Here is a 14,948-nt window from a genome sequence, read left to right as displayed (position 1 = left end):
TTATAAGCGTGCGCCACCACGCCTGGCAAGTCTTTTTAATTTTTAAAAAGGGCCTCACTGTGTTGCGAAGGGCCTCGCTAAGTGGCTGAGGCTGTCCGCAAACCCCCGATGTCTCAGCCTCCCAAATGCTGGGACTACAAGTGTGCACCACCACGGCCCGGCTTTCTTTCTTTTAAAATATGTAACAAGGTATATTTGAGCAAGGGATGGTTCTAGAACTCAGGAAGCATTCTGGACTGAAGATGGTTCAGAATGTCTCCTACGTCAGTTTCAGTGGATTCTGCTGCAGGTACCAACACAGTCCTGTTCAGAGGTACAAAAAGGGGAAGATGCCCTGCAGACTAGATTACCTTGGGAGTTTGGGCGACTTGCTAGCTCTGGAAATCTTGGGAGATTTCTTGGCCGCCCAGTCGTCGCTCAGTTCGATGTCGCTGGAGTCTGAGCAGTTGCAGCTGTCAATCACAGTGGAAATCAAGCTGTTCCCATAGATCTCATCTGCAAGACACCAACCAGCAAGTTTAAGGGAAGCCAAGTCAAGTAGACTCTAACAGTGATCACTGCTAAAACCAAAGGACAGACTGACCCCACAGGTCTTCATTTTAGGTGCAGAGGTTGAAGTAGAAAGGAGTTTAGCAATATTTTTCCCTTTAACTTTTTTTTTTGTGTGTGGTGCTAGCTGATTGAACCCAGGGACATTTTACCTCTGAGCTAAGCCTCCAGCCCTATTTTTACATTCTTATTTTGAAACAGGGCCTTATTAAGTTGATGAGAGTCTCACTACTTGCTGAGGCTGTCCTTGAACCTGTGATCCTCCTAGCTCAGCCTCCCAAGTACTGGAATTACAAGCAAGCACCACCATGCCTAGCTTTCATTTAACCTCCTTATGCTATATTCTAAACAGAGGGAAGGCTGATTACAAAACTGCCATGCAGACAAAGCTCATCCTTGGAGTTCTTCTTGCTATCCTTCCCAGTAGGCCCCCGACTGTCACGGCCCTGCAGGACCAAACCCCACACCCTCGCCCTTGGCCTGCCTTCAACATAAGTCCCCCATATTCTTCAAAGTTGGTTTTGTAGACAAACTTTATTCTCTCAAGGCTCTGAGAGCCTTGCCAGGAAATAAAAAAGTGGAATCATCTAATCACAACAAAATAGCTCAGAGAATGTGAGTGATCTCATCACCTAATATATCTGCTGACATTTCAAGGGATAAGTTGTTAGTCGACACCCATCTCAGTTTCTGAGCATAAGGAGGTGACAGCTGTGGACAGAGGCCTCTTTGGGACAGAACAGCTTGGCCTGCTACTTGAAAGAACGCTCATGCTGGTCTGTGTCACCAACTCCTCCTTCAACCACTGAATCAGAAGGCACGACTCTCGCATTCAACAAGTCATGGAGCTGTGTCTGGGATCACACAAAAAGGTTCAAGTCACACGCCTGGAACAGTGCTTGCTGGGGTTGTAACTGCACACGTGTGGGCGCGGCAATGCAGACCTTCGACCTCTGTCATCACCACACAGGATGCCCTGCACCGCATTGCATCAAACTCAAGGAGGCCAGGGAGGCAGCAGGGTGTGCTGCTACTCTTAGATTCCGGGTGATCGATTCACCATGGAGGTTCCAGAAAAACACCCAAGGTGTAGAAAAATGTAAATTGGAATTGGTCTTTGGGAGCCAAAGACAACTTTAATGTCTAGGCTTCACATTCCAATTTTGTCAGTTTTCAAGAATATGTTAATTTCATCTAGGTTGAAAGCTTCTCAGCCTTAATTAGATATCTTTGTAGAATTTTTAAAAAATCTTCAAAAGCTGTTTCAACAGCATTTAAATATAAACTCTGCCTTAGTCTGCTTGGGTTACCCTAACAAGATTCCACAGTCTGGGTGGCTTGAGTAATAGGAATGTCTTTTCTCAAAGTTCCAGAGGCTCAAAGTCCCAGACTAGGGTCCAGCCTGGCAGGATGCTGGCTTGCAGAGGGCTCCTGTGCTGTGCTCACAGGGCCTTCCCTAGCAGCACAAGTATGGAGAGAGTGGGAAGTTACCTCCTCTTCTCCTACGGCCACCAACCCTGTAAGATTAGGCCCTCATCCTTACAACCTCCTTAAGGCTTAATTACCCCCCAAAGGCCAAACTCTATCCTATCGGGGCACATGGATTTCAGGGGACTACAGGCCACAGAGTCGCGCTCCTGCTCCCTCTCAAGTTTATGTCCCCACATGGAACACGTTCATTCCATCCCAGCAGACAAAGTTAGTCTTGATTCATTTCAGCATCAACTCTGAAGTCCAGAGTCTCATCTACGTATCATCTTAGGTGGGAGTGGTGTCGCACGCTTGTAATCCCAGTCCTTGGGAGGCCGAGACAGGAGCATCTCAGGTTTGTGGCCAGCCTCAGATACTTAGTGAGGCTCTGTGCAACTTAGTGAGACTAAGGGCTGGGGGTGTAGCTCAGGGGTAGAATGCTCCTGGGTTCCATCCCCAGTACAATAAATAAATAAATACATAAATAAATATCATCTTAATCAGATATAGGCGAGACTTGCAGTTCAATTCATCTTGAGGCAAAACTGTCTTCAGCTGTGCACCTATGAAACCAGACAAGCTATGTATTGCCAATACAGAATGGTAGAATAGGCAAACGGTGGACAGGAAGTAAGAAAGGGACGATGGTCCCCAAAATGTGCGAAGGCCAGCACAGCAAATCCCATTAAGGTCTTAAGGCCTGAAAGTAACTCTCTGGTTGGACACAGCCCGCTCGGGTATGAGCATCACCCTTGCAGGCCCAGGCAGGAGTCCCGTCCCTGCAACTCTGCCATTTGGTCCTGCCCCCAAGGCTCCAGGCGAGGCCAGGCCATCTGGCTATAAAGACCACGGAGGTGGCCCTGCTGACCTCTAAATCCTTGCTGGGCCATCCTCCCCTTCACACCGCTAGCATTTCTGCCTGTATAATCTCACAAACTCTTCATCAACTGACAGTCCAGCAGCATCTCTGATGTTCTCTTTGGAAAGTGCTCTCTTGTTTTTGCAACATGCATAGGCCAAGAGCTTTCACATCCTGGATCCTTTGGGCCTAATGGTTCCTTCTTCAGCTCACCTTTCCGTTTGCAGGTCACTGTAAGTAGTTGGGAGGAGCCAGCCACTCCCTCCACACTTTCTTAGGACCCTCGTTAAACAGCCAGTTCCACCACTTGCAAGTTCAGCCTTCCACACAATGCGACAGCACAGTTCAGTCAAAGTTCTTTGCTACCTTATAACAAAGATTACTTTCCCTCCAGCTTTCAATAATACTCATTTCCATAAGAGACCTTCCCAGAATTGTCTTTAATATCCATACTACTACCACACACCTCAAAACTCTTCAAGCCTCAACCCATTACCAAGTTCCAAAGCTTCTTTCATCTCATTAGTTATCTGTTATAAGCAGCACCCACTTACTGTGTACCAAAATCCAGATTAATCAGAGTTCAGAGAAAAAACCTATATTGTAGCTATATCTATGTCTATACACACATATACATGAGATATTATTAAGAATTGCACAATCAGGGAGGCTGAGTAGCCCCACAATGAAGGTGTCCTTATGATTGGTTTTGGGATGAGGGGCTTTTCCTGGCTTGCAGACAGCTGCTGGACTTCTCTGGGTACCCACACAGCCTTTCTCTTGTGCCTGTGTTGAAAGTGGCCTCTCTCACAGCCGGGCGTGGTGCGCACGCTTGTAATCCCAGAGCTTGGGAGGCTGAGACAGGTGGATCGTGCAGGTTCAAAGCCAGCCTCAGCTACTTATTGAGGCTCTCGGCAACTTAGTGAGACCCTGTTTCGAAATAAAACATAAAATAGGTCTGGGAGTATAGCATGGAGGTAGAAAGCCTCTGTGTTATACCCCTAGTACCACCAAAAAAAAAAAAAAAAAAAAAAAAAAAAAAAAAGAGAAAGTGGTCTCTCTCTCCTTTTCTCTTCTTATAAGGTCACCAATCCCTTATCAGATTAAGATTTGACCCACATAACCTCATTTAACCATAACTATCCCTGAAAAGCCCTATCTCCAAATACAGTCGCACTGGGGTTAGAACTTCAACATATGAATTTGGGAGGCACAATCAGTTCCTAGCAAGCTCTGATCAAAGATCCCTTTCAAAAATCTGTGGATTGTCATTAAAAATTGCTGGGATTAAGACTAATACAAAAATACACACTGGTAATTTTAGGAACATATCTGTCAAGTCACTTTGAGAACATTTACAACAATGGGTCAAGAACTTTACAGCATGAAAATCACAGGGGAACCCACTGAGTTGTGGCTGTGAGGACCACCCCAGACCCAATCAATCAATCGAAAAGAGCGAACCTAGGGACTTCTACTTAATAGGTTATTTGCATGCAGGTGGACATTTGAGAAACAATGAGGTGGAGGCTTAAAAGAGTTAATCAGCTTCTCATGATGAGAAGTTCCTGGCTCTTCAGTCAGGAGTCAGTTCCTCCCCTGAGCTAGCTTATATATACCATTCAGGTGGCAATTAGTCACATTGTGTCTTGTGACATAGCTTCTATTTTTGTCACGCAGTATTTAAATCTTGACTTTTTAATTGAACTTTTCAAGTGCTTAAGTTGTCATCGAGAAGGGTTTACAAACTCCTTAAAAGCAGAGATACTCTGGTACTGCTTAACAACTGGAGGATTAAAGCAGCTCATACAAAATAGGCACTGATTAAATATCCGTTAGTTTGCTTTGCTTTCCAACTAACTATCATTTACTTTGTGGAACTGGGGATCGAATCCAAGGGCATTCTACCTCCCAGCCATATTTATGTTTTATTTTCAAACAGGGTACCACTAAGTTGCCCACATTGGTCTTGAACATAAGATTCTCCATCTCTGACTCCCAAAGAATTGTTTTAATTATAAAAATAAAACATCTCATTCCCGAAAGCACTGTTAGCAGTGGAGTCAGTCTGTGTTTGGTATGAGGCACACGGGGGTGGGGATTAGGTTAGGCTTCGAGCCTGCCTGGCCTCGGGAGGCCACAGCAGTTGGAATCAGGCTCACGGCCCTGACATTGTCTCCACACAGCTCTATGGTGTCCTGTCCAGGGGAGGAGCCTTGGAGACACATCAGCGAGAACTCGCACGCAGGCTCCGCTGAGGACCCGGACCTGGCATCCCTCCCCACTCACCTCCAACAGGCGGCAGCTTTCCTACTCCCTTTCTCTGAAGTCACGTTTCCTCCCAAGTCAACATTCTCTGTTCTCTTTTGTCTTCTCTCTTCCTCTGTGCTACACGCCTCCTCCCCACCCGCCCCCGATTCTTCTACTCACTGTCTCTGTTCTTGGTACTAGTTTGTCACATGAATCAAAAACAGAAAAAAGATGAATACCCAATTTTTTGTGTGTGGGTCTGGGGATGAAACCCAGGGCATTCTACCTCCAAGCTATACCCCTACTCTATTTTTTCTTCTTTACTTTGAAACAGAGTCTCACTAAGTTGCAGAGGGCTCACTAAGAAGCTGAGGCTGGCCATGAACCTGCGATCCTCCTGTCTCTGCCTCCCAAGTACTGGGATTACAAGTGTGTGCCACCACACCCGGCAGATATTTTTTTTTAAAGTAGAGGTTTATTGCTTTTGATCTTAAATAATAACACTGGTGGGAAAATGTTGCTACAGACACTGGGCAAATTAATGCACAGCAGACAGAGGTGGAGCAGCTGCACAAAATGCTGCTGTGGGCAAGTGGGGCTGTGGGTGGACAAGCCCACTGCCTGGTGAATTAGGGTGACTCTGATCATGCACACACAGCTTCAGGAACACAGGGACAGGACAGTCTGGTGGGCAGGAGGAAAACCTGGTGCAAGGAAGTGGAGAAAGTGAGTATCGGCCAATAAAAGCAAATCCAACCCATCAAATGTTGTTTCAAGGTCAGGTGCTGTGAGTTCAAAGATGACTCAGTTCCTTCCCTGTGGGCCCTCGGAATTCAGGGGGGCAGGCAGAGTCGGGAGCACAATGACTACAGCATGCTGAGTAAGTCACCAGCAGCCTGTGATCAGCGAGGGGCACCGAGGACAGTGCTGTTTGTTCTGCAGTAGGTGGTGGAGACGGCAGGATATTTGAGCTACAGGAACTGACAGGGGCATGGATGCTCGCACCACGTGTTACAAAAAACCAAAGTGGCTTCCTGGGAGAGGTCACAGTCTAGGAGCCCAGAGAGAGGTATGCAGGAGCATCCTTATCACGTTAACAGAGCATTACACACTAGCACAGGAAGAAGAAACTTTTAGAAGGGCAGAGTGACTCATTAAGTCAAACCTCTATGGATGAGCAAGAAATTTCCACCTGTAATCAGCTAAAAAGCAGCTAATGGTGGATTAGTGGATGGCAGAGCAGGAGGCTAAAGAACAGACTGAAGGTTTATTTATCTATTTATTTTTGGCAGTGTTGGGGATGAAACCCTAGTATGAACCTCATGTTTACTAGATGTTATAGTTATTTAAAATGTCCCCTACAGAGCTCATTTGTTTGGAACTGATGTAACTGAGTCATGAAGACTGCAATCCCTTGTATTGGTAGGCTGGTAGGTGTGGCGGGAGGAGGTGGTCTTGGAGCTTATATATGCCCCCACGTGCACATGCATGTGCTGTCTGCATCTGTGTCTGTGTCTGTCTCCGTCTCTCTCTGGCTTCCATGATGTAAAGAGCGCCCCCACACGCTCTCTCTGTGCCTCCTGGTGCGATGCCCTGAGATCTAAGGTCCCCAGCCTCACATGGACTGAGCCCCAAACAGTTCCTCTCTGTTATGTGGTCAGTATTTAGATCATGGCTGCAAGAATGCTGATGGATCTACTAGGCAAGTGCTCTACCACTCCCCTGGCCCTGAGCATCTTAGTGGCATCAGCCACCCTGCGAGGCATGGGTAGAGCTCATTATTATTCTCAATGTCACATTTTGGCGGGCAGCAGACACTTGCTGAATAACTCCAAGAGGAAGCTCTCAGTGCTAGAAGGCTGGTGTCAGCCTTCTGTGGACTGAGAGTTGATCAGCCCTAACTACTGATGCCTACGGAATGTGGTGAGAAACCTGTCAGTACATTTAGAGAATCGTTCACTTAAATGGGGTTCTGGAAATAGAGTAGCTTCAGGGACAATCCATGCTAGCCAACACAAGCTCATGTGTGATAAACAGGCACTCTCTGCATGTTTGTAAGGAATGATAGTCCACAGCCAGGCTAGAACCAGGGCTTAGTCCCTTCGGCGAGGGGCCCACCTGACTTGCTGTCTGTCCGTGGGTCCATGATGACAAACTCCGGCCGCAGCTTGCTGATGCGCCGTCCCTTGAGGATGGGCACGAGCCCGCCCAGGTACTCCAGGTAGAGCGTGTAGCATGGGCCGCCCACCTCCGGGTCGTCCTCTGTGCGCTTCATGGTGCAGTGTAGCCGCTCGTTGCCGGCGGAGGGGTAGCTGACAAAGTCTCGCATGTTGTTGGGGTCTGGAATTGGGGGCTGGGGGGGAGAATGCAGGCGGAGAGGTGAGAGAGGAAGAGAGAGACAGAGTGAGTGAACACAGCAGTTAAAAAGTCACTGTTGCCGGGCATGGTGGCGCACGCTTGTAATCCCCGCGCTTGGGAGGCAGAGACAGGAGGATCGCGCAGGTTCGAAGCCAGTTGCGCGCGCTGGCTTAGGAGACCCTGTTTCCAAATAAAAAAAAATGTAAAAATAGGTCTGGGAGTGTAGCCCGGAGGTAGAAGGGCTTCCAGGAACCCCAGTACCACAAAAAAAAAAAAAAAAAAAAAAAAAAAGTCACTGTTGCTCTGACCAAGCACAGGGAGTTGTACACATGGTGTTGTAGTTCCCAAGTGAGGGTGCTTGTCCGAATCTCTTGGGAGCATTTAAACACCACCTAAGCCAGGATCCCACTGCAGACAATTAAATCAGAATCTCTGGGGTGGAGGCATACCTGTTTTTTTTCCTAATACACCAGGGTTAAGAAACACTACTGTGGGATATTATAAAGCAACTTGGAAAAAAACAAATCACGAGAAATTCTAAAACTGTGACATATCAGGAAAAAAAGCAACCAACAGATCAGAAACTTAGAAGTAGAGACAAAATATAGAAGAGGACCTAGGGAGCTGGGCATGGTGGTGCACGCCTGTAATCCCTGTGCCTGGGAGGCTGAGGCAGGAGGGTCGCGCAGGTTCAAAGCCAGCCTCAGCTAAGCTACTTAGTGAGGCTCTCAGCAACTTAGTGAGACCCTGTTTCCAAATAAAGTATAAAATAGGTCTGGGAGTATAGCCCATAGGTAGAAAGCCCCTGGGTTCCACCCTCAGTACCACACACACACACACAAAAAAAAAAAAAAAAGGAAAAGGACCTAGGGTATTAGAGACCTCAAAAACCTACACATGAGCGAAAACTGTGGATCTATTCCACATGCTGCCATGAAATAATTTCTGGTGATACAGTCGATACCAGAGACGGCTGGCAGTATGCCCAGCAGGACCCCTCCCCGACAGGCAGAGTGGGGAGCAGAGCCGCAGAGCCAGCCCTAAGTCGCTGGGTCCATTCTGGCTATCCCCTAACCAGCCCTGGAGCAAGTCACTTCACTTCTGTGAACTTGCTTCTTGCTGTCTTAAGTAGGAACATTAGCACCCACCAGGAAGTCAGGCCAGAAGGAAACAGAGTCTTATAAAGCGCTTGGTGCAGGAAGTGCCAAGTGACCCTTCTCTCCTCTGGTATCAGTGTGACACAGAGGTCAAGCTGGGAATACCAGCGTGGTCATGAGAAAGATAAGGCCCACCATGCAAGGTGGATCTCACCGGGACACTAACGTGGATGCTCAGGGCGGGGACAGGTGGTGGAACCTGACAGGGCTCTGCAGACCTGCACCTGGCCACCCCCAGGCACTCTGGCGAGAAGCAGATGAGCCCCGCGCCTGCCCTGGCGCCCTCTCCATCCCTCCTGCCTCTGCCTCCTCTTGGCGAGCGATGGAGACAAGGAGGGCTGGGGGTGAAAGCCTTACCTTGATGGTGGGGGTGAAGGCCGTGGAGAGATAGGAGCAGAGGCGGGGAGGCAGAGTCAGCTTGCTGACGTCCTTGTCTTCTCGCAGGGTGCTGGCGATGGCCTGCTGGCACAGCAGCTGCAGGCTGGACACCCGGTGCTCCACGCGCACCACGTACAGCGCCGGCCCCGAGGCCATCAGCAGCCGTGAGTCCCGATGGCCCCAGCAGATGGAGATGATGGGGCGCTGCCGGGAGGGGAGAGAAGACAGTGCTTGAGCTCCTGCCCTTCTGGTGAGCAAAGGAAAACACGAATGCTCGTCTCAGCAAAATGAAGTGAGCAGACAGTTGTGAGGATCTGGGTGTTAAAAGCACACCAGGGAATGTTAAATGTCCTATGAAAATTGAGTATTTTTTAATTGGAAAGTAGCTTGACCTAAAAGCCAGAGTACACTTAAATAGAGTAGTTTTATAATGTTCTTTACACGTATTATGTCATTTAATTTGGTGCCATATGTTCTAACTTAGCTCCATACAATGGCGTTTCTACGAGTAGGGCCAGTCAGCCCTATCCTTACTGAAGCACTGGTCAGCTGGATCGCTGGTTCCCACGGCGGGGGGAGATGTGGGCAGGTAACCAGGTCCCATTCCAGAGTCAATCAAACACTGGACCAGGGACCCCAGCCCTGTGACCCAGGGACCGCTCCCTGCTGGAAGCCTCGCACTTTTCTCAGGCGTCAGGTGGGACACGGTAAGGATCAGGGGATGACACCATTGTGGTGCTTCTGGGACCCAGCCCTGTCTACAAGCCAGGTATGGAGTCACTGCTACTCTTCAGCAGCTTCTAGTCACGGGCAAGGAAGACAAAGAGAAAGCTTTCTTGAGGGGAGAGAGGGGCACAGGTTCCACGGGAGCCTCGCCGAGAGTCTGCAGCCACCATTTGTTTGGAAAGGCAGCCCGGAATCTAAATGTGCACTTTAGAAACTTCATGTGCTGAAAAATCCCCAAAGCTCCGGGGGGCCATCTAAGTAAGTTCAGCCAAGCAAGGAAGAGAGCGGTTGAGGGCTGTGACGGAGACGCAGCAAGAGACCTGCTCCTTCAGATCCGGACAGATGGAGCGCTAGCTTAATGAGCTCTCGCGGGGCTTCAGAGATCAGAGATGGGAACACAGAGCTTTTATATGAATGACAGCTAGGAACAGAATTTTCACAACACTTTAGTGACAAACATCAAGATAAAAGGAAAACAGTAAGATACTTCCTAAAAATAGCCTCCAGGGTGAGCGAATCCTGGTTTCAACTTCAAAGTAAAATGAGAGGGTGAAGGTAATTCATGGTGCATTTCCAACCCGTGAGGTCAGGGAGTTTGTGTGTGGGGTGATGGCCACAGCTGGCAGTGGAACCAGCTAGAACTTGAGTGCTTCTGGAGCACGCTAGGTCTCCTCATGAGGTGATCTCACAGAGGGCAGACCCCCCAAAATGCCTCCCCACCCCCCATGCTGGAGACTGACCCCCAGGCCTGAGGAATGCTAAGTACACACCCTACCACTGAGCCGATCTCTAACCCTCATGCTTAATCTCAAAGACACATTACTGCCCTTTTATCCCTGAGCCTCCCAACATAATATTCCTCACTCAGAGCTCAGGTTCTGAAAGCCATTTTTCAATCAGGACAACTTGACTCCATGGAGCTTGCTGCAGATGTGCCATTTCTTTCCTCTGATTTTCCAATTTCCACCCTGCTTTTGTCAACCTATCTACTTGACATGCCAATGACAGATACTATAGATTTATAATCTCTCCTCCTTAGTTCTGCTTGTCAAAGTAACTATCTCTGAGTAACAGATGATTGCATATTTTATACAAAATTATCACAAGTATGTATCTCTTATCTTTGTACCAAGAACTTAAACTACTAACACAGACTCAAACTGGATGAAAATCCTGTTACATTTCCATGAATAATCACCAGCCATCATAACAAAAATAACCAAGTCTTCAGAACTTACTATATTCCAGTAGAACATTAAGTGCTCACACACATTATCTCATTAAATCCTCTCAACTCTACCACACAGAAATAGTTATTTCCATTTAACAAATGATCACAGGTTTGAGGCCAGCCTTTGAAACTTGGAGAGACAGACCCTCAGTAACTTAGTGAGACCCTGTTTCAAAATATAAGAGCAACCAGGTATAGTGGCACATGCTTATAATCCTAGTACGTGGGAGGCCAAAAGAGGTACAACACAAATTTGAGGCCAGCCTCAGCAACTTAGCAAGGCACTGTTTCAAAATAAAAAATAAGCCGGGCGTGGTGGCGCACGCTTGTAATCCCTGCGCTTGGGAGGCAGAGACAGGAGGATCATGCAGGTTCGAAGCCAGCCGTGGGCACTGGCTTAGGAGACCCTGTTTCCAAAAATAAAAAAGTATAAAATAGGTCTGTGAGTGTAGCTCAGAGGTAGAAAGGCTTCCAGTAACTCCAGTACTACCAAAATAATTAATAATAATAATATAAATAAATAAAAAAGGGGCTAGAAGTATAGTTCAGAAGAATGCCCCTGGCTTCAATTCCTAGTTCCAAACCAAAGCAAACAGCAACAACAAAAAAACCCCACTGCCCATGTGAGGTCACAGGCTGAGGGAGTCTAGGCGGTGGCAGCTAGGAGATGGAGAGCTGGGACCACCCACCCCACAGCGGGTGCTTGTCTTACTACAAGGTGCAGCCTCTCTGAAGTGTCAGTGTACTGATACAACAGCCTAAAGAATATGTGCTGTCCCACTGAAAAACTCAACTATCTAAGCCACAAAGATAGTCACAAACCCACCTTCTCTCTTTAGTCCATTTGGTCAAGGCTATGTTACTAAGAAACAAACCAAACAACCCATCTATAGAAAAGGCAAATGAAGAAAGGAGAAACAGGCTTTATAACAGCAATTGGATAATCGCCTGACTGACTCATTGTGATCCAGAAAACCCACAGGTCATGTGGGCCACAAGCAAAGGCCAATCTCCAGGTGGACTTCTGGGTGAGTGGGAGCAGCAGTGGGGTGATGTCTGGATAGCAAGGGAAGATGGCGCCACTCCAACTGGGCATTGCATGAGCATAGGGAACAGCGCTCAGCCACGTAGGAACAAGAGGACTGAAAACTAGAGCCCAAGAGAAAGAGCTGCCATTATTCAGCCCAAGGAATGGTGTCTACAGGTCTCAACGGAATCATCATCCAGGGCACGGCACCAGGAAAGTCCTCCTAAGAGCAGGCAAGAATACCAACAGTTAATAATTTATCTGGTGCAGCACGCGTTTACTTTTCAAAGTTAGTGATGGGTTTTCCTAACAAGGGGAGATATCATAATTTAATTTAGTTTTCATAGAATATATGCCTATGATATGATAAAGTAAAAAAAAAATGCTGGTAACTTTGCCACCATAATTTTTATGGCTGTATGACAAAGAGAGAGATGGATTTACAGATAATCAGAGCTACACCTGTTGTCTGAAGATTCTGAGGCCTCATGGATGTGGGGAATTAATTATTGTGCTTACCATTAGTCAGAGGTCAGGCAGCAGGGCCATGACCTCTCAAGATCCCTTAAGATCACAGGGAGTCCCTTCAATAATGTCATCTTACTTTTGAAAATCACATTTCCTCTGCTGTCTACTGGTGCTCCAGCCCATGAGGCTCTTGCTGCAAAGGTGCTGCAGTCTGGGAAGGACTGAGACTGCAAATGGAGGCGACGCTCGTGCCCACAGGCCTGGTGGGGGATAGTCATGAGAGCCCACTCTCAACTTGGCAGCCACTGATTCCTGTCACTCTGGGCTCAACCCTGCTGGCAGAACACAGGACCACTGCTGTCAGCATCCCCAGGCCTCACCACACAGCTCCCTTCCTGAGGAATTCTTGCCTGTGGGGATAAGCTGCCGAGGAGAAACGTCTGTCCACTGTATCCCATTCCAATGACCTGGGGACACACGAGGGTCCTCCCACAGTGCCTCCCTCGGATTCATGCTCCTATCTGAATAGCTGCTGTCTGCTAGTTGAAAAACTCAGTTGTAAGTTTGTGGACTTCCTTCTCTCAAATCACATAAACTGTTTTTAGAACCAAGGCTAGAACTGTGAATTGACCGTATTTGAATCTTAATCTTTGTAGAGGAGTTCATGTATTTGGCACACCTCAATCGGAGGTAGAAGAGCAAGCAAAGGAGCTGCATTTCAGGGGCACGAGCATGGTGGGCATCTGGTGTTCTGTGGGCCTCGTGGGCACTGGCTGTCACGCGGCTGGAGGGTGCCTTACCCACGGGGCAGTGTGGAGGTGTGTGTTAGGGGCAATGCTCTGCCCACGTGTCTCCCTCTGCATGCTCGAGGCTGAGCCATGTAAGGAGCAGGCTACACCGGCTCTCCCTTGCCTTTGCTGGGAGAGTAGTGGCTGAGTCAGTGAGCGAGCCCTTGCAGCCCTTCTCTGGAGCCCATCTCCTGCTGCCAATAACACACCCTGTGTCAACCAAATCATCAGTCATCTACTGTGTTGTTAGTCATTCAATAAATGTGTGTTCAATGGATACAACGGGCCAGATAAACTCTAGGCCATACTGAAAGATCAATGCTGAATAAAATCCCTGCCCTCAAGCAGCTTACGTTCTGGCCTGGCAGGGAGAGAGACAAACATCTTGATATCTTTCACAGGGAGTACCTCATCTCGTCAGGTAGTGTCAATGCTATGAAGTTAAGGCTATATCACAAAAATAGGATGAATTTACAGATAATAAGAGCTGCCCCTTTAGCTACCCTGAAGACATGGGAGCAGAGGACTAGAGAAAGGGCCAGGGGATCACTGCATATCGAGGGCTACAGAGAGAGGAAGTCTGAACAAGCCTGGCTGCAATGGGGAACGTCTCCACTGAACTAGAATGAAAGCTTCCTTCCAATATCATATTTCTATATACAACACAGCAGTGAATCAAGTCTTCTAAAACCGCTAGAGGAACAAAAAGCACAGTGTCCTTTACGTATCTTGATATGTACACAGAATAAAGCCACAGACACCCCACTGGCCCAAGACAAGGACAGTGAGGCAGTGGTAGTACCAGCACCAGGATTCGGACTGACAAAGGCTCTGGGTCAAGGACAGATCCCTGTGAAGGTCAGAGGCCTCTCCTGGCCTCCCTTTCCCACACTGTTACTCTATTCTGCAGCAGCTCCCAAGAGGGAAAGGGTTCCTTCTCATGAGCGCTGTAGTCTAGATGTGGAACGTCCCCCAGGAAAGCTCGTGTGCTGGCACTGCAGAAACGTTCAGAGGTGACATATATGAACCGTGAGGGTTCCAACCTCATCAGTGGACTTTCCACTGATAGATTCATCATTTGAATGGACTTACTGGCTGGTAATTGTGGGCTGGAGGAGGTGAGGTGCTGTGGCCGTGGCACTGGCCTCTGTCTGTCTCTGCTGCTTCCTGTCTGCCATGAGCTGAACAGCTCTCCTCTGCCATGCCCCGACCCCATGATGCTTCAGCCTTGGAGCTGGTCAGCCATGAACTAAACTTCTGAAACCATGAGCCCAATAAACCTTTCTCTTCTAAGTTGTTCTTGTCAGGTATTTGGACTCAGACACAAAGAGCTTACAATGAAGGAATGCACTCAGAAGGAGGATGGTTCACGTCTACACAAACATATGCATAAGAGTTCACTTTATTTACTTTATTTTTGTTTTTGTGGTACTGGGGATGGAACCCAGGGGCATTCTACCTCTGAATTACATACACCCCCAGCCCTATTTTTTTATTCTTTATTTGAAACAGGGCCTCACAGAGTCGCAAAGGGCATAAGCAGTAGCTGAGGCTGTCTGCGAACCGCAATCCTCCTGTCTCAGCCTCCCAGTGCTGGGATGACAAGCGTGCACCAGCGTTTTTGGTTTTGATACTAGGAACTGAACCCAGGGTGTCCTACCTTCAAGTCACTCCCGGTCCTATTTTA

At 47.9% G+C, this 14,948-nt stretch overlaps 1 protein-coding gene across 2 annotated transcripts in view; it reads right to left on the bottom strand.

The window, feature by feature from the left end:
- Positions 1-14,948, bottom strand: part of TULP4 (TUB like protein 4) — a gene marked incomplete at both ends in the record, with an annotated part of 151,747 nt that overhangs the window by 17,186 nt on the left and 119,613 nt on the right. For both annotated transcript variants that reach the window (XM_080700253.1, XM_080700254.1), the window contains 3 exons: positions 351-495; positions 7,247-7,481; positions 9,001-9,225. In XM_080700253.1, the coding sequence (XP_080556379.1) occupies positions 351-495; positions 7,247-7,481; positions 9,001-9,225 (605 nt within the window). The remainder of the gene's footprint in view (positions 1-350; positions 496-7,246; positions 7,482-9,000; positions 9,226-14,948) is intronic.

Source organism: Muscardinus avellanarius, assembly GCF_963383645.1.
Source record: "Muscardinus avellanarius genome assembly, chromosome: 8".
Lineage (NCBI taxonomy): Eukaryota > Metazoa > Chordata > Mammalia > Rodentia > Gliridae > Muscardinus > Muscardinus avellanarius.
This window is presented reverse-complemented; position numbering and strand designations above follow the sequence as displayed.